Below are 19,654 nucleotides of genomic sequence, written 5' to 3'. Positions count from 1 at the left end.
CGTCCAGAGTGGTACATCTCTTCTCATCTTGTAAAGTGGCTTTAGAGAGGGCACGCATTATATCTCAGCTTTCCAACTTATTAGTGTTCGATCCTAATTGCCCTGCTTTTCTCAAGACTAAAAGGAGAATGATGGAACTTAAGGGTGATGGGACTGGTTTTCTTTTTTTTTTTTGAGACGGAGTCTTGCTCTGCCACCCAGGCTGGAGTGCAGTGGCCGGATCTCTGCTCACTGCAAGCTCCGCCTCCCGGGTTCACGCCATTCTCCTGCCTCAGCCTCCCGAGTAGCTGGGACTACAGGCGCCCGCCACCTCGCCCGGCTAGGTTTTTTGTATTTTTTAGTAGAGACGGGGTTTCACTGTGTTAGCCACGATGGTCTTGATCTCCTGACCTCGTGATCCGCCGTCTCGGCCTCCCAAAGTGCTGGGATTACAGGCTTGAGCCACCGCGCCGGCCGGGACTGGTTTTCTTTCTCCACAGTCTATAAATAAGCTTGTCTCCCAAATTCCTAGTCCTCTGTACTAGACACTCATATAAAAGAAGGAGGCCAGGCTAGCCTGGCCAAGATGGTGAAAACCCGTCTCTACTAAAGATACAAAAAATTAGCCGGGCATGGTGGTGCGTGCTTGTATTCCCAGCTACTCAGGAGGCTGGGGCAAGAGAATCGCTTGAACCTAGGAGGCGGAGGTTGCAGTGAGCCGAGATCACACCACTGCACTCCAGCCTGGGCTACAGGGTAACACTCTGTCTCAAAAAAAAAAAAAAAAAAGGGAGGAGCCCTAACCAGGGGCTTGTTTGGGCTACCTGAGCCGCTGCTCTTCCTGTCAACTCATTCGCTCAGGGCCTCTGTGTTTCCATCTGTACATTGGGTATCCCACTCTCTCCACCTCGTAGGGTTGATGGGAAGATCACAGAGCAAGAGTAAAAGGACTCCCGACAAAGTACAAACCGTCCTACAAAAACAACTGAGAAGCATTTGACAAAATCTTCCCTCAGTTGGACAAAATTAATTGTACTGAATGAAACCTTTTCACCAGGCGCTGAGGCTCATACCTGTAATCCCAGCACTTTGGGAGGCCAAGGTGGGGGGATCACTTGAGCTCAGGAGTTCAAGACCAGCCTTAGCAACACAGCAAAACCCTGTCTCTACCAAAAAATATGAAAAAATTAGTCACACACGGTGGTGCACGCCTGTGGTCCCAGCTACTCAGAAGGCTGAGGTGGGAGGATGGCTTGAGCCTGGGAAGCAGAGGTTGCAGTGAGCCAAGATGGTGCCACTGCACTCCTGCTTGGGTGACAGAGTGAGAGCCCATCATGTTTATAATCTCAGCACTGTGGGAAACCAAGGCAGGAGGATCACTTGACGTCAAGAGTTTGAGATCAGCCTGGCATCATAGCAAGACCCTGTCTCCATAAAAAAAATTAGCCAGGCATGGTGACACATGCCTGTTGTCCCAGATACTACGGAGGCTGAGGTGGGAGGATCACTTGAGTTCAGGAGGTCAAGGCTGCAGTGAGCCAAGATCACATCACTGCACCCCAGCTCTGGGTGACGTAATGAGACTCTGTCTCAAAAAAAAAGACAGTTGCCCTTCATGTGCACACCTTGGCATAAGCATCTTCTTCTCCTTCAACAAAGCCCAGTGCCCAAAGCCCAGATTTTTTTTTTTTTTTCAGATGGAATCTTGCTCTGTCGCCCAGGCTGGAGTGCAGTGGTGCAATCTCGGCTCACCACAACCTCCGCCTCCCAGGTTCAAGCAATTCCCCTGCCTCAGCATCCTGAGTAGCTGGGATTACAGGCGTGCGCCACCACGCCTGGCTAATTTTTCTATTTTCAGTAGAGACAGTAGAGACGGGGTTTCACCATGTTGGTCAGGCTGGTCTCGAACTCCTGACCACGTGATCTGCCCGCCTTGGCCTCCCGAAATGCTGAAATTACAGGTGTGAGCCACCGGGCCCAATCATGAAACTCAGATTTTAAAAGAAAGGCCCCCTCCTGCTGGGTTTCATTGGCCTGGGTAACTTGTCAATACGTAGTCAAGAGGTGGCAGTAATGTCTCAGTTTTTAAATGTGACAGTCCTGGCTTGCTTGGAGAATCAGCCCACTCATAGACAGCTTTAGATCATCCACTACGATCAAGGAAACTCCCATTTCCCATTAGAGTTTCAGATGTTGAAAACAGTGGGAGTTATGGTCAGGATCATCTGGGGGAACCTTATGGCACAGACAGAATGAGGAGACGAGAGTCCCACAAAAAGGGCTTACCAAGGAAACAGCCAGGAAGTAGCAGAGCCTGGACTCACTGGAAGTCCAGGCCTCTCCCTGGACTTGTTTAACTTTCACAGCAAGGCCTCTGCTCTCTGAACTCTGCCCAGCTAAGGCAGGTCTAGAGCAAGAGGGAGTGGTCCCCGGGGTGCTCCCCTCCACACCTGCCTCCCCACCCCTCAGCCACCCTCGCCCAGCCACAGCTCCTTCTGCCAGGGGTGGCATCTGGGCTCTGGGGCAAAGAACAGTTTGGAGGCACCGAAATGGCCTTTTCTACTTGGCCTGTACTGTGTACTTTGCCAGCAGACAGAGAAAGCTTTTACAGACTTTCATCTTCTGGTTTTTCCTGAGATAAACTGCATTCTGTATTTCAGTATTTACTGGAGTGTCATTTGACATTTTTTTATTTTCTAAAATTTCAAGAGAAGCTTTTCTTTCTTTTTTCAGTAGGGAAAGAAAACTTCTGTGTGAGATTGAGAATTAAAGATTAAATTCAAAAACACTCAGGTGATGTGTTAATGTGCTGAATAATACCTATGGCTGAATAATATTCTCCATAAAAAATGAAAAATGATGACCTCCTAAGAAGGCTTTCAACATATCTGTAGAGCTTATCTTCCCTTCTCACTTTTCTCCTCGCTTTTGCATTCAGTCAGTTAATTACGTGTTTTTTACTTGTGATACTTGTGTTGGTTTTACACTGGGCGTGATCCAAAAGAGCCTCACATTCTATTTCTGTTTTGCCACGTACAAATCAGGCCTTACAAATTGGATTTGTCCTGGGTTCTTTTTTGTTTGTTTTGTTTGTTTGTTGTTGAGACGGAGTCTCGCTCTGTCGCCCAGGCTGGAGTGCAGTGGCTGGATCTCAGCTCACTGCAAGCTCCGCCTCCCGGGTTCACGCCATTCTCCTGCCTCAGCCTCCTGAGTAGCTGGGACTACAGGCTCCCGACAACCACGCCCGGCTAATTTTTTGTATTTTTAGTAGAGATGGGGTTTCACCTGTTAGCCAGGATGGTCTCCATCTCCTGACCTCGTGATCCGCCCGCCTCAGCCTCCCAAAGTGCTGGGATTACAGGCGTGAGCCACCACGCCCGGCCTCACCTGGGTTATTTTAACTGAAGGTCACTATGTAGCCTTGTGCAGCCACTGCCAGGCCTCAGTACCAGGCTTACGTGGGAACTGTGAGATTATGTCCCAAGACCAAATTATGTTAGGAAGAGGCCTCAGGATGTAGAGAAATGGACATTAACACTAGTTTTAAAGACTGCCAGCCAAGGCTCTTTTACTTGTGAACCTTTTGTTTCTCCATAGCTATGATTTGCTCATGTGGAATGTCATAGTTAAGGTGAGGTTCGGCAATATGCAATGGCACACCCAAATACCCATGGCTTAAATAATATACAGGTTTGCTTTTCTCTCCCTTACAAGAGGACAAAAGTTTGGCAGCTCAGGCCTGATATGACAGCTTCACAAAGTTATTAAGGATTCTGGGAATGGCCAGGCCAGGTGGCTCATGCCTGTAATCCCAGCACTTTGGTAGTCTGAGGTGGGTGGATTGCTTGAGCCAAACAGTTTGAGACCAGCCTGGGCAACATGACAAAACCCTGTCTCTCTAAAAAAAAATACAAAAATTGCGCCTGTAGTCTCAGCTACTCGAGAGGCTAAAGGAGGAGAATCACTTGAGCCTGGGAGGCAGAGGTTGCAGTGAGCTGAGATTGCACTATTGCACTCCAGCTTGGGTGACGGGTGAAAACAAGAATTCCTGGGAATTCTGCCATCTCTCAGCTCGTGGCTTCCACCTCAAAGTCACCTTATATTCTAAAGGTGGCTGTTGGGGCTTCACCCATCATGTCTACATCTCAGGCAGGAATAAAAAGGAAGCAAAGGAAGGGCAAAGAGTGCCTTCTTTCTAGGTAATTCAGCCCCCTTTTGTTTTATTATTATTATTATTTTATCTTTTGTAAAGATGGGGTCCGTGTTACCCAGGCTGGTCTCGAACTCCTGGCCTGAAATGATGACCTTGCCTTGGCCTCCCAAAAGCCTGGGATTACAGGCGTGAGCCACTGCACCCAGCCTCAGTTCCCTTTTAGAGAGCTTTCTTGAAACTGCTCCCAGCTTCTGATATCTCATTGGTCCTTCCCTACTGCAAGGGAGCCCAGGGAATATAGTTTGTTCAGCTGGGTTCACAGCTGCCCCTCACATTTTAGGGGTCTGTTACTAAGGAAGAAGAAGAAAGTGGATACTGAGTGGGAAAGAACAGTCCATGAGGAAGTCACACCCCAAACCCCTGCCCTTTCTCTTTAAAACAAATGCCTCAGACCACAGGCGAAATGGGACCTTCTGACCCCGTTGGCCTGTTCTTCCTGGCCCCACAATGACCCCCAAAACGGACTCCAAAGAACAGCCAGCCTTTCTGTCTTCTCCCCACCCCATCCAATGTTCCCTTGCCTATCAGACAGGACCAAGTCTGACAAAAATAGAATCTTTTCTTTTTCATGTTTTAAAATGAAAATATCCAAGATGGGAATTTTAGCTAGAGCTAGTGAATCTGTGGGAACATGTTTGCTTATAGTTTCTCCTGGACATGTCTCACTCCATGTCCACAAATCCACAGAAAATCAGTACCCTGCTGTAACCCCAGCACTTTGGGAGGCTGAGGCGGGAGGATCACCTGAGGTCAAGAGTTCAAGACCAGCCTGGCCAACATGGCGAAACCCTGTCTCTACTGAAAAAATACAAAAATTAGCTGGGCGCGGTGGCAGGCGCCTGTAATCCCAGCTACTCAGGAGACTGAGGAAGGGAGAATGGCTTGAACCCAGAAGGCAGAGGTTGCAGTGAGCCAAGATCACGCCACTGCACTCCAGCCTGGGCAACAGAGTGAGACTCTGTCTTGGAAGAAAAAAAAAATCAATACCCTGTACACAGTTAGCCAGACTGGGTAATTTTGTACCTGTTGGTGATCTTGTGGCTGCCCTACCTTATGAGGGGAGGAGGGGACAGAGCCTTTGAGATCCTTCATGGACCTTCTTAATGTGCAAGATGGGCACAGGGTGCTTTCCGGTGGTAGAACCACATGCTGATCACCCTAGATGAGCTGCACAAGGTGGTAAAGGCAGCAGAGGCCTGCTTTCCTTTATCATCTCCTGAGGACACGGGCCAGGGAAGGTTCCCTTGGTTTTGGAAGCCAGCCTCTTGCCATTTCTTTCTTTGCCAGGGGCCATGGGTGGCTGGAGATCCAGTGGAGGCTGGTTGGGCTGCAATAAGGGGATTACAAAGTGGAAAGTCTGTTTTGCTTGGTTCTTAAAATGAGGAGGAAAGACATTGATCCTTTCCTTCTTGGCCTCTCTTCTCTCCGTCATTCGCTTCTTAGGGTTTTTGAACCCTAGAGACTAACCATGAAAAAGATGGCTTTATGAGTCAGATGTCCACCAGAGGATGGCATCATGGACAGAGCATTATCTTCTGTGGCCTTTCCGTGAATGGCTGGAGGGCTGAAGAGAGGACACTGACACCTTCAGCTGTGGAGGAATCCAGGGAGAGGGATCAGGAGCTACCTTGGCAGCTCCGTATGATGTCAAAACCTGTTTCTCTTGTGTCTCAGTTCCTCCCAGGCCCTCTACTTGCCTCTCTTACCTACTGGGCTGTACAAAGCCCAGGAATGCCCTAGGAGTTTGAGCATACCTTCTGTCCAAAACGCCACTCCATTACTGACTTCAAGTCCTGTGAATTACCTAGTATTATTCTTCAAATGTTACATGGTAAAACCCAGCTGCTCCCCACGGCATCCAAGACAGATTGTACAAGTTTTTAAATGTTTAGAATTTAGATTGGGTGTGGTTGTGGCTCATCCTTGTAATCCTAGCACTTTGGGAGCTAGGACGTGGGAGGATTGCTTGAGCTTAGGAGTTCAAGACCAACCTGGGCAACATAGGGAGACCCCATCTCTAGAAAAAGAATTTCAATAAATTAGCCAGATGTGGTGATGCACACCTGTTATCCCAGCTACTCAGGAGGCTGAGATGGGAGAATCGCTTGAGCCTGAGAAGTCCAAGCTGCAGTGAGCTGTGATCACACCACTGCGCTCCAGCCTGGGTGACAGTGAGACTCTGTCTGGAAAAAAGTAAATAAACAAATAAAAGGTTAGAACTTAGTGACAAATCAACAGTGAAAATTTTACCACCCAGCAACTCAGCCGTGCCATTTGCCCACCCCACCTCCCCTTGTCCCCATTCAGGGGCAAAGGCAACTGGTCTTTTATAGGCTACAACATTCAATGGGCCAATGCCATTTCACCGTCCTATCTCAAAGTGCTTTATTCTACAATCCTGTGTGCAAATACATGACGTAACTCTTTTCTCGGGTTGTAAATTATTGAAGGCCATAAGTTGTGCTGACTGCATCCTTGTTTACCTATAAGCATTAATTGAATGTTTTCCAGTAGACATGGAGGGGAGAGAAAAGGCAGGACTGTCCCAGCGATGGGAATTAAGTTCGCTTGATAATGGACTTGGATGATGAATCTCATTGCCCTGAGAGCAGGGATATTTCTTTCCTCAGTGACCAACCCCCAGATGCTTGTCAAACTATTGAATGTCCTCCTATGCACGTAGGGGCTGGCTCTTAGAGGTATAAAGCATGTCGAGAAAAAAGAATAAAAATGAAAGCGTAATGAGCATTCCTTGAAGTAAAGAGCTAAGCACTCCTTTTTGTGTTTCTTCCCTTGCAAAGGGGAAAGGAGACCCTAATTTTGCAAGACTTCAAAAAGAGTGTGCAGAAGGCCAATTGTTTCAAGGTGACAATCATTCCTGCGTGCACCCCTCCCACATACCGGCCTCTGCCAGGCAACTTTCAGTCCTTTCTGAAGAACAACCCTCCCCCAGCACACATACTCCCAGGCAGTTTCCTTCTATTCTGGGCTGGTCTTTTCATTCTGGGCAACTTTGCATACCAATGAGCCAGATGAAGTTCTGGGAAGGGCCTCTCAGCACCATTTTATCTTGTTTCAGCTGTGGACCCCAAAGTCGTTTCCATTGCCAACCGAGTGGCTGAAATTGTTTATTTGTGGCCACCACCACAGGAGACCCAGGCAGGAGGCTTCAAGTCCAAAGAGATTGTCAAACGTCAGGGTGCCTCCTCCCAGCTCGAAGACCGCCTGCCTATAGCTTCAAGTTCTAAGAAAGGTAAGCTTTACTTCCCCAGGTGGAGTGTTTGCCAGGCAGGGGCACAGGAGCATTTGTGTATTTATCCATCCCGGGCCTGGCAACTTGACAGTCTCTGCTGCCTGGACTGAGGGCTTGACAGCCACAGGCTGTGGGCAATGAGCTCCAGCTTGAGACACCAGCCCAAGGCAAGGGGGCTGCCCCAGCAGGTTGAACCAACACACCCAGCTCTTTGCTAAGTCAGAAAGGAAAGTCTCCTACAGAGGGAGAGGAGTAAACACAAAGCCCGCATTCAGCCTTGTCTGTGGCGGGAAATGCAATGTTAGATCTGATCATGTTACCAGTGACCCTGGGCCAATTTGCACCAGGTACAGTTGGAGCGTCAAGCCAGGGATTTATATTATGACATTGCTTTCGGGCTTTGTGAAAAAGCAGGGGGTTGTCAGGCACCAGCTATGGTGCAAGACATGGAGCGGAACTGAGACGTAGTGACAAGGCTGGGTCAGTTGTCACCCAAACCATAGCAATAGGTGAGACTGTAGATCCCATCAGGCTGGTGGTAACTCAAGGCACTGAGGGGAGAGTGAAGGGGAGCAAGGCCAAGTGCCACTGGAAGAGAAGCTCTGCCCGACATTGCCCCACCACAGTTCTTGCTCCTGGCTCTCTCCACAAACTACCGTGGAGATTGTGATGATGCAGCCTCATTGTCTGTGATAAATACCTGAGGGTTGTTGTCTCATGCCCAGAGAATCGAGGACACGGACACACACAAGAAGTGGGTTTAGGGGCAGAGGTTTAATAGGCAAAACAAAGAGAAAGGAGAACAGCTCTCTCTCCTGTGACAGAGAGGGGAACCCAAACGTGACTTCCGGCCTGTGACAGAGTACACCGGATTTTATAGACAGGTTTGAGGAGGTGGTGTCTGATTTACACAGGGCCCAAAGCTCAGTTGAACCAGGTGTGACGTTTACATAGCATGGGGGAAGCTGGCCACCCCACCCTAATCTTATTATGCAAGTGGGCTTGCCACTTGGCTGGTGCCATGTTGTCTGCTCCCTACGGCACACGTGGTTGGAAAGGAAAAGGGAAAATGCGGCCGCCATGTTGGACATGCCTAGTCCCAGGTGGCCTTTTCCTGCTGGCACAGCTGCCAACATTCACTGTGCAAGCTTCTAGCTTGCTTGTCTACGTCTGCAACTCAATTTTACAGGCTACTCTTTGTTAGAAAAGAAAATGATTTGGGGGCTCCTTTTCATTAAAAGGAAAACCTTACTGAGAACTTCCTTACCCTCACTATCTGCCTAAAAAATTCATTTTTAACTCCTCTAACAGTGAGGCCAAGGTGGCTCTTGGGTTTGCAGCACCCTAAAGAACAAGGTGAAGGTTCTCCCTCCAAAGGTATCGGTGTCTCCCAACCCCTGATGCAGAGCAGCAGCCACAGTAAAGGGGCCACAGCTGCCACAGAGACCCAGGGGACCGTGTGAGGAGCTGGAGGAGAGGAGGAGGCCTCTGAGTCAGCTAAAAAGACAGTGTCGACATTTTATTGCTATCCCACGTGGACCTGGGAGATGGAATGCTACCCATAAACCAAGCTAAACTAAGATGACTTCATCCTCTGTGCACAGGAGAAATACAGGCAGCTGTGCCAGCAACTTTCCCTAAGAGAGCGTTAACCCAGTATGTCTGAGACAGGTCTCACTCAATTTAAAACTTTTATTTTGGCCAGGCGCAGTGGCTCGTGCCTGTAATCCCAGCACTTTGGGAGGCCAAGGCAGGTGGATCACCTGAGGTCAGGAGTTCAAGACCAGCCTGGCCAACATGGTGAAACCCTGTCTCTACTAAAAATACAAAAAAATTAGCTGGGTGTAGTGGCAGGTGCCTGTAATCCCAACTACTGGGGAGGCTGAGGCAAGAGAATCGCTTCAACTTGGGAGGCAGAGGTTGCAGTGAGCTGAGATTACACCACTGCACTCCAGCCTGAGTGACAAGAGTGAAACTCCGTCTCAAAAAAAAAAAAAAGTAGAAGAGGAAGAACATTTATTTTGCCAAGCCTGGGTGCGGTGGCTTACATGGGTAATTCCAGCACTTCGGGAGGTGGAGGCAGTTGGATCTCTTGAGGCCAGAAATTCAAGACCAGCCTGGCCAACATAGCAAAACCCTATCTCTACTAAAAATACAAAAAATTAGCCAGGCATGGTGGTGCACACCTGTAGTCCCAGCTACTTGGGAGGCTGAGGCAGGAGAATCACTTGAACCCGGGAGGTGGAGGTTGCAGTGAGCCAAGATCGTGCCACTGCACTCCAGCCTGGGTGACAGAGCAAGACTCACATACTCTACTGCCCCGTCCCCCCAACACACACCATACACCAACTGTGGCCACGTTCCTATCCATCTGCCCTTTTAGCCTTGGCCATGGGGGAATTTATTAATTTTACTTACTTAGCCCACCTTATTGTCAAGACCCAGCATACAAAGAATAAATTTTAGTCAAATAAAATCCATCAATTTGAAAGATATCGTTGTAAAAAGAAAACAAACACAGGAAAATAAGATGGATTTGGGAATTAGGTTAATTTCCAAAATGTAGGCCAGCAAGACAATCCACTCTCTTAGATGCGGGCCACAAATTTGGCTCTATACTTTCTAGCAACTAACCCAAAGAGGGAAATATAATCAAATATGAGATTGATGGTGTCCATAAGATAAAAGCACCATCTGCTGAGGAAAAATCCAAAAACCAGAAGAATATTCCTCCTAAATATCTTCATAGTCGGAATCCTGTGCTGTGAAACTGATGTCTTCAACAACAAGCTTAAGGTAACTATAGAGATGAATGTCACAGTGAGAGCTGGGGGATTGAGCAAAGGAAGAAGGGGAAAGAAGGAAAGGAAGGGGCCGTAGGAGAAATCCCTAGTGTGATTTGTGTCTGGGCAGAAGAGGCGAGGTAAGATTTACTTGGTAAGAATTAGCATGCTTCTTGCCAGGTGCGTTGGCTCATGCCTGTAATTCCAGCACTTTGGGAGGCCTAAGTGGGCGGATCACCTGAGGTCAGGAGTTCGAGACTAGCCTGGCTAACATGGTGAAACTCGGTTTCTACTAAAAATAGAAGGCGTGGTGGTACATGCCTGTAATCCCAGCTACTTGGGAGACTGAGGCATGAGAATCACTTGAACCTGGGAGGTGGAGGTTGCAGTGAGGCAAGATCGCACCATCACACTCCAGCTTAGGCAACAAGAACGAAACTCCGTCTCAAAAAAAAAAAAGCATGCCTCTTCCTCCAGCCCTTACCAAGCCACAAGCATTCATGGTCCCTGGAAAAATGTAAGATTATTTTTTGCTTCTCTTAAAAGAAATAACTGGAATTTTCCCTGACAGATGAAGAAGAACAAATAATAGCCAAAATTGTTGAGCTGCTGAAATATTCAGGGGATCAGTTGGAAAGAAAGGTATGGAACACCTTGAACTGATGCAATTGATTTCTGTGCTAATGCACTAGTACGCGAGGATGGAATTGTACTCCAGGTTGCAACCTTATTCCTTTTCTTTTTTTTTCTTTTTTTTTTTGAGACGGAGTCTCGCTCTGTCACCCAGGCTGGAGTGCAATGGCACAATCTTGGCTCACTGCAACCTCCACCTCCCAGTTTCAAGCGATTCTCCTGCCACAGCCTCCCGAGTAGCTGGGACTACAGATGCTCGCCACCACGCCCAGCTAATTTTTTGTATTTTTAGTAGAGACAGGGTTTCCCCATATTGGCCTGGCTGGTCTCAAACTCCTGACCTCAGGTGATCCACCAGCCTCGGCCTCCCAAAGTGCTGGGATTACAAGCGTGAGCCACTGCGCCCGGCCTAGCTTATTCCTTTTCCAAGTCCTGGTTTCTACTTAGTCCTAAATTTTATTTCCCTTGGAGTCAAAATTCTTCATGCTGGTAGAATCTCAAAAATGAGTCACTTTGGAAAACATAAGTAAACCTTCTGGAGCCTCCTTGGAATTTTTGGAAACTGAACAAGGAGCTTGTTATTGCAGGAAAAGACACCAGTGAATTAAAATTTGCTGGATGGAATTATTAATCTCGCTCCCTATGTAACTGATCCTCATTGAAGTTTAGATTCGCGTTTGCTTTGCAGCCTGGATATCTGTGTCCCACGGTTGCTCCAAAGCTGGAATATGTTCTGAAATCTTTTTCCCCTGTAGTTGCTGGACTGTTGTCTGTTTAAGGGCTCTCTTAGCAGTTCAGCCAGGGAGGCATGCTAGTGTTACTGGGGGAATGTATGGATTTCCTGCCATTTGGAAGTTGAGACCCATCCTTCCACTCAGGAACGGGTGAGAGTTGCCTTCAGGTAAAGAGTTGGTGAGCAAACCTTCAACAGAGTCAGAAGAGCTTCTCTGTGCCTCCTGGGTCCATAACCCACAGACGACTGGGTAGTCTCTAGGATCTGTCAATCATCTGGCTTGCAGACATAGATCCTTGTTTTGCCAGAATCTGTGGGGAGGGAGTCAGACCCTGGGGGTGGGGATGGGAGGTTCTGCAGGAAGACGAAACAGCTCCTGTCTCTATAGCTTTGTCAGAAGTGTGCCCAGAGACTGGTGACCCAGAGGGCGAAGCACCTGGGAGATGGGACAGAATGAGAAACAGCGAGAAAACCAGGGATATTAGGTTAAAGAAAAGAGAACGGGGTGTGTGAGCTTTGGGGCCACAAGTAGAAGGTAGAAAGGGGTGCAGAGGAAGCAAGAGATAGAACAGGATGCATGATTTAAGGGCACCCCTGCATTTCTGCAGAGCTAGTACCACGGATACAGAAATTATGCCTAGTGTGGGGTGATTGATTTCTACTTATGGTAAGAACGAACCTCCATTCCTGGAGAATGGGCACTCCAGGCTGCCCATCAGAGTCAGCGGGTGCCTTGTGACGGAATGATCTTCCTGTCACAGGAAGAACTGCAAGTAGGTGCCAATACCAGTTAGCAGTTCAGCACAGAACTCCGAGGGATCCTTTAGACATCCTCAAGGGCTCTTTACAACCTGGAGTTTCTGTGGCTCTCATGGCAGCCTCCTTCCCAGCTTCCCTAAGCAGTGACTTGCGGTCAATGGTCAGGGAGGTGGGAAAGGTGGAGTGGGGATGCTGGAGGTGGGACGAAGGCCATCTCTCAGGTTATGAAGAGTGATGGTTTCATTTTCACCCCCACAAATTACCACTTTCAAACGCCTCCCTTTGCCTGCTGCTCTCTGTTGGGGAGTTCGGATATTTTACATTGTTTATGGCAAAGCCCTGGTTGTTATTTCCTTTACACGCTTCCCCACTAGGGAGCTCTGCTAGGGACACACGGTAGGTGTGACCTTGTGCTGTGGGTGCCAAGCTCCCACTGCAGAGTGCCATGTGTGTGGCTGCAGGGGATCTGCAGAGCCGCTAGTCCCGAGAGCACACATAGCCCAAAGGCTCATCCTGCGCCTCCAGGAAAGGCCAAAGAGCCAGGTGCACCCGAGAGGACAGGCAGGGGAGGGGTGAGGAGGTGCCAGTGGAAGCCCTGTCTTTGTGGTGTTTGATTCTTTTACTGTTCTGGTACAGTCCCGACTTGGCTGCCTGCTAGGGTTTTGAGCCTGGCCTCCTCCATTGGAAAACTGATGAAGAGGAGTCCATTCCCTGTTATGGAGGAGGCCGGCCGTACCTGCAGCAGAGTCACAACCCAGACGGGGCCTGGATGGTGGGAGTGGGCTTGGTTCAGGGAGAAGACAGGTCTGCAAAAATCTTCCAGTCGCGTCTGGCTCACCCCCAGATATCCCTTTTAGAAACAGTATGTGTTGAAAGCCACTTGGCTTATCGTTCCTCTAGGACAGAACTAGAGGAATTTCAAATAAATATTTTGTCCCTGCTCACTAATAAATTTCCATTTTCACATGACAACTGGCATATTAACAGACATTTCAAGAATGCTTTAAATGAAGATGATATATAGCTTTTTGATATGAGCCCTGATTTTTCAAAAGCAGAAGAGGCAGCATTGATTTTGTTTTAAAGGCATGGTAGCCCAAAGGAGGTAAAGCAGAGAGATACCAGGTTCAAGGGAGGGCCGGGAGGTAAAATCAATAGGGTAGAATAATGGGAAAAAAATCAATAAATTGGAGTTTTTTTAAGTGAACATATGCACGCAAGGGAGTCTTCCCTGACCTCCATGCTCCCATAGCATCCTGAAAAATGACTCGCATTTCCAGAGCACCTCTTCTATGTCCAGCACTATAAAGTGTTCAACTACCCTATAGTATAGGGCCAAGCACAGTGGCTCACACTTGTAATCCCAGCTCCTGGGGAGGCCAAGGTGGGAGGATCGCTTGAGGCCAGGAATTTGAGTCCAGCCTGGGCAATATAGTAAGACCTTGTCCCTAAAATACAATAATAATAAAAGTCTCTTAAGAAAATGAAGGCTGGGGATGGACGCAGTGGCCCATGCCTGTAATCCCAGCACTTTGGGAGGCCAAGGCACATGGATCACCTAAGGTTAGGAGTTCAAGACCAGCCTTACCAACATGGTGAAACCCTGTCTCTACTAAAAATACAAAAATTAGCTGGGTGTGGTGGTGTGTGCCTGTAGTCCTAGCAACTTGGAGGCTGAGACAGAAGAATTACTTGAACCTGGGAGGTGGAGGTTGCAGTGAGCCAAGATCCCGCCTCCGCACTCCAGCCTGGGCGACAGAGTGAGACTCCATCTCAGAAAAAAAAAAAAAGAGAGAAAGAAAAGAAAAGAAAATGAAGGCTGGGTGCAGGGACTCATGCGTGTAATCCCAACACTTTGGGAGGCTGAGGTGGGTGGAATGCTTAAGCCCAGGAGTGGGCAACATGGTGAAACCCCATCTCTACAAAAAAAAATAGAAAAAACTTAGCCAGGTGTGGTGGCATACACCTGTAGTCCCATCTACCTGGGAGGCTGAGGCAGGAGAATTGCTTGAGCCCAGGAGGCAGAGGTTGCAGTGAGCCGAGACCACACCACTGCACTCCAGCCTGGGCAATGGGAGTGAAACCCCGTCTCAAAAAAAAAAAAGAAAGAAAAAAAACAATTACCCTATAGTATTGATAGTATCACCATTCTAGTTTCGAGATGACAAACTGAATCTGAGAGGTTAATTTCCCCAAGATTGCATAGCTAAGTAAGAGGTGAACCCAGGGGTTTGAGCCAGACAGTGATTCCTAAGCTTCAGATCCTGTCCATTACACTACCTCCAGCAAAGCACATCACATTGTTTTGTAATTCCCACTAGACTGTGAGCCCTTTGAGTGAGGACCTGCATCTCAGTCATCCATACTAGCTGCCCATTATAAGTGCTCAGGAAATATCTGTTGAATGTCAAATGAACTGACTGTTCCATTTCATACACATATTTGTGCCGATGAAATGAATTCACCGAGCGGTACATGCCCATTCTGGTTCTGCAGGACACTGCCTTCATCCCCATTCCCTTGGTTGACACCAGCATCCAGGGTTTTCCAGGGGGTGGTTTGATGGCCTGCATTTGAGCTAAAGAAAGAACTTCCGTCTGCCTCATGGAGCCAAGCTACTGTACTGAGTGCTTATTCTCTTGTACACAGCTGAAGAAAGATAAGGCTTTGATGGGCCACTTCCAGGATGGGCTGTCCTACTCTGTTTTCAAGACCATCACAGACCAGGTCCTAATGGGTGTGGACACCAGGGGAGAATCGGAGGTCAAAGCTCAGGGCTTTAAGGCTGCCCTTGCAATAGACGTCATGGGCAAGCTCACAGCTATTGACAACCATCCAATGAACAGGGTGCTGGGCTTTGGCACCAAGTACCTGAAAGAGAACTTCTCACCATGGATCCAGCAGCACGGTGGATGGGTAAGTGTACCGTATTTAAAAACAAATTTTCTCAGAACTCAGAAGAGATGGGATGGGATGGATTTTTTTTTTTTTTTTTTTTTTTTTTATGAAGGGAACACATCTATGAAGCAGTTCTCATGAGTTTAGGACACTTGAGTGGCAAGAGACAGATCCCATTGATGGGAACATATTTTTAGTGATTATCTTCATCATCAATAAATATTTACTGAGCTCTCCAAGGGTGTGTAGGGTATGTGTGGATGGAGAGGGACTGGTCAGATGGAACAGGAAATGAGGAGATGCCGAGATAAGAAATGTTTAGATAGATGTAATTTCTGTTTTCACAAATTTTGCAGGCAACGGAAGTCTGGCAGGGAGACAAGGGGAGGCAGACAGTTCTCCACACTTGCAGATACTTACAGGTCGCAGGGACTAAGCCTCATGCAGAGACTCAGGGTTCATGACATTTTGTCATTGCTGCTTTGACCCAGCCATTTTGAGGGTGATATTTTGATACCAAATAAAAAGCCAACAGTTAAACTTTCATTTTCAATTACCTGATATCAGTCAAAAAAGACCTCTTTCCCCTATGCCTGAAACCCTCTCCCATCCCTCATCCCCAGTTCCTCAGGTCTCCTTAAAACTGCCATGTTCAAACGGCTATATAAGGTCCACCGTGTCAAAATGTGCTACCCCAGAACTTTAACTCTCAACAGGCCTAGGCATTCCTAGGCGGACAGACCTTCACCCCACATTATCCTTAGTTCTCTTTCCACTAGAATGGTCCAGGGGCCAGCAGGAAGCATGGCTGGAGTGACCCTGGGACCTCCACACAGCCTTGGTCTCCTTGCTCACAGAAGGCAAGTGTAGCTGGTCTTGCCCAAGGGTCTTCAGCGGCTGCCATGGTCTTCAGCGGCCTGCCATGGTCTTCAGCGGCCGCCATGGCCTTCAGTGCCTGCCATGGTCTTCAGTGCCTGCCATGGTCTTTAGTTTCTGTACATTGAGTTCCTTTCTATTTTCCACTTTTGTACCAAGTATGATAACCCTAAGTGGCTGATCTGAACAACCAAGGCCGTTCTTAAGTATTCTAAACTTAAGCTGCCTTAGTTTATTCTAAAAGGAGGACAGGTTCCTCAACATTATTTTAGTTCTACCTATTCTTCTTTCCAGGATTTCTCCACCCCAACAACCCCCTCGAGCCCTCATCTGCCCCAGAGTCTCTCCTGACCCTTCCAGCTCAAAGGCTGCACAGCCTCTAATCTCCAACACTTCATGTTTGCACCCTAATAATATACAAAAGATGATCGAATTCCCAATTGACTATGTTTCAAGCATTCATTTTAAAAATCATTGTTGGTCCTCTTAATATATTTTCTCAGAGAAATTATAATTATCAATTGGGTTCACAGGCCAGCTCTCAAAAATCTATTTAATCCACTAATGTAGCTAAAATACCATAAATATGCTATAAAAAGCAGTGGCTCTACACCAAAAGCACAAGCAACTAAAGAAAGAATAGATACATTGGATTTTGTTTTGTGCTTCCAAGAACACCACCACCAAGAATGTGAAAAAAAAAAAAAAAAAAAAAAACCCACAGAATGGGGAAAAATACTTGCAAATAATATCTCTAATAAAAGACATATCTAGAATATATAATGAACTATTATAATTGAACAATAAAATGTCAAATAACCCAATTTTCAAATGAGCAGTGGATTTGAATAGACATTTCTCCAAAGAATATATATAAATGGCTAAAAGCACATGAAAAGAGGCTTGACATCTTCATTTCAACAGTAGGAAAATGCAAGTCAAAGCAACATTGAGCTCTAACCACTATGGTGGCTAAAATGAAAAGGAAAAGTATTGATGTTGGTGAGGATGTGGAGAAATTGGAACCGTTTATGTTGCCGGTTGGATTGTAAAATGGTGCAGTCCCTTTGGAAAACCGGAGTTCCCAGAAATGTTAAATATAAAGTTACCAATTCCACTCCTGGATATATACCCAAGAAAGCTGAAAACATCTTTTCATACAAAAATGTGCACATGAATGTTCATAGCTTCTATTAGCCAAAGAGTGGGAGCAACTCAAATGTCCATCAACTGATGAATCATGAATGGATAAAGAAAATGTAGTATAGCCACCCAAGGGAATATTATCCCACTATAAAAATAAAGCAAGTATTGATACATGGATAAACCTTAAAAACATTGTGCTAAGTGAAAAAAAGTCAGGCAAAAAGGCCATATACTGTGTGATTCCATGTATAGGAAGTGTCCAAAATAGGCAAATGTATAGATACAGAAAGTAGACTTGTTGCCAGGAGCTGAGGGTAAGAGAATGGGAATAATTGCTAATGGATGTGAAGTTTATTTTTGGAGTGATGATAATGTCCTAAAATCAGAGGTGATGTCTGCATAACTGTGAATATACCAAAAGTGAATATACTAATTCACTGAATTAGTGAATTTTACAGCACAATTATATTTCAATAAATCTTTTATAAAACTAGCAGTTCTAATTCTAGTAATCAAAAAGAGGAAAGAGAGATGAATACATTTTTTTTTTTAATTTGGCTGCTGGTACTGGAGGAAAAAAACAGTTCCAATTAGAAAAAAAAAGATGAATTATTCCGTAGGAATACTAAAGCGGATTTCCAAAGGCTTCAGAACTTGATGGCACTAGTTCTTTAACATCTGTAGTTTCGATTCAAAATGTATTTCTTATCCAAGTTATCATAAACCTTAATCTTAACTCTTGGCCATAGTTAAGTTTAATTTGGAGCATGTCAGTGGAAATTAGGAGAGGGGAGAAAAAGAATGTGAGAGGGGATGACTAATTTTTCCAAAGGGTAGAAAAAAAAATAAAGGATGTTGATAAAGAATATTTATGAACTGATATGAGTTATGGAAGTGTGAAGGACATGTGGATTGGGGCATGTGCTCAGAGTCCCTTAACGGGAAAAAAAGAAGACACTGGGAAGTAAGCCTCCTGGGACTTCCATTGGGAAGTAAGCCTCCTGGGACTTCCATTGGCACCAAGTGTCTCAATGGCTGTCTGTGCTGTCCTTGTAGTAGTGTGGGAGGAGAGAAATCTAGTCCCATGCACAAGCTTTCCGGAAGCTCAGGGTTCCTAACTATCTCAGTATTCCACATTTCATACGAGTACATGTCATCTTCCCAACTAAACTGCAAATCTGTAAGGGTGAGATCATGTATTTTATGATGGCTCCTTTAATCTCCCATAGCTCCCATTCCTCTACCTAACACCATAGATGTTCAGCCAGAACTTGTAGAACAGTGAATGAATCGATCAAATGAATGAATAGCAACTCTACAAAGCATGCCAAACAAGCTACCCCGAGATTCTGATTTACTCTTCGGTTCTTTGTTCTGTCTGTGGAGCACCATTCACATAGTTCCCCTGCAGTCTTGCAACCTCACCCATTCTGTAGCACTTTGAAAGGAGAGGGTTGTAACCTCCATAGTCATTGACCTTTCAGTATCCACTTTTTTTGAATTTTAAATACACCCTTGAAGCCCTCCCATCTTCAAGAAAAGATCCAGCCTGTTAACTCTGGGTGTGTAACATAAGACCTTAGCTGATGTTTTCCTTGCAGGCATACCAAGAATGCCAGTCACCTCTCCAAACCCTCCCCCAAACTAACATGGTCTCCTGAGCCTTGGGTCGTGCCTGGGATAGAGCAGAGTTAGCAGCCATATGTTTTCACTTCAACAGTAAATCTAACTTGGAATTTTAAGAATCTATTTTTTCCCCCTCTAGGAAAAAGTACTTGGGATATCACATGAAGAAGTAGACTGAAATAGCAGATTTGTCATCAGGAATACTCATCGCCTACTGTGGCCCTGTGCGCACTGGCCTCAGATGGACTACAGGAGATTACAATGTACAAGGCAGAGGGAGCATTGACGTTTTCAAAACCATTATTCCCGTGACTGGAGAGGCGTCAGGAGAGGCCTTGTTCGTCTCCAGCTCATAGAACGTAGCAGCGTAGTCCCTGACATTGATGTTTTTCAGGCCATCCACTGAGTGCCTGAGGAAATCTATAAAGATAAGGGGCAGGCCGGGCGCGGTGGCTCAAGCCTGTAATCCCAGCACTTTGGGAGGCCGAGACGGGCGGATCACAAGGTCAGGAGATCGAGACCATCCTGGCTAACACGGTGAAACCCCGTCTCTACTAAAAAAATACAAAAATCTAGCCCGGCGAGGTGGCGGGCACCTGTAGTCCCAGCCACTCCGGAGGCTGAGGCAGGAGAATGGCGTAAACCCGGGAGGCGGAGCTTGCAGTGAGCTGAGATCCGGCCACTGCACTCCAGCCCGGGCGACAGAGCGAGACTCCGTCTCAAAAAAAAATAAATAAAAATAAAAAAATAAAAAA

General features: G+C 46.7%; 1 protein-coding gene across 5 annotated transcripts in view; it reads left to right on the top strand.

Moving 5' to 3' along the window:
- The window catches only part of BCL2L14 (BCL2 like 14), a 43,712-nt gene extending 24,266 nt beyond the window's left edge, over nt 1-19,446 (top strand). For 3 of the 5 annotated variants that reach the window (XM_033222841.1, XM_033222839.1, XM_033222840.1), the window contains 4 exons: nt 7,272-7,445; nt 10,800-10,870; nt 15,003-15,269; nt 19,039-19,445. In XM_033222841.1, coding sequence (XP_033078732.1) covers nt 7,272-7,445; nt 10,800-10,870; nt 15,003-15,269; nt 19,039-19,077 — 551 coding nt within the window. In that variant the 3' untranslated portion in view covers nt 19,078-19,445. Of the gene's footprint in view, nt 1-7,271; nt 7,446-10,799; nt 10,871-15,002; nt 15,270-19,038 lie in introns of all 5 variants that reach the window. The other 2 variants (XM_033222844.1, XM_033222843.1) reach the window with 1 other exon arrangement.
- The last annotated feature ends 208 nt before the right edge of the window (nt 19,447-19,654 follow it).

The sequence above is a fragment of the Trachypithecus francoisi genome, unplaced genomic scaffold (genome assembly GCF_009764315.1).
Source record: "Trachypithecus francoisi isolate TF-2019V2 unplaced genomic scaffold, Tfra_2.0 Lachesis_group11, whole genome shotgun sequence".
Classification (NCBI taxonomy): domain Eukaryota; kingdom Metazoa; phylum Chordata; class Mammalia; order Primates; family Cercopithecidae; genus Trachypithecus; species Trachypithecus francoisi.
The sequence above is the reverse complement of the archived record's forward strand: the minus strand, read 5'-3'. Positions and strand labels throughout refer to the sequence as shown.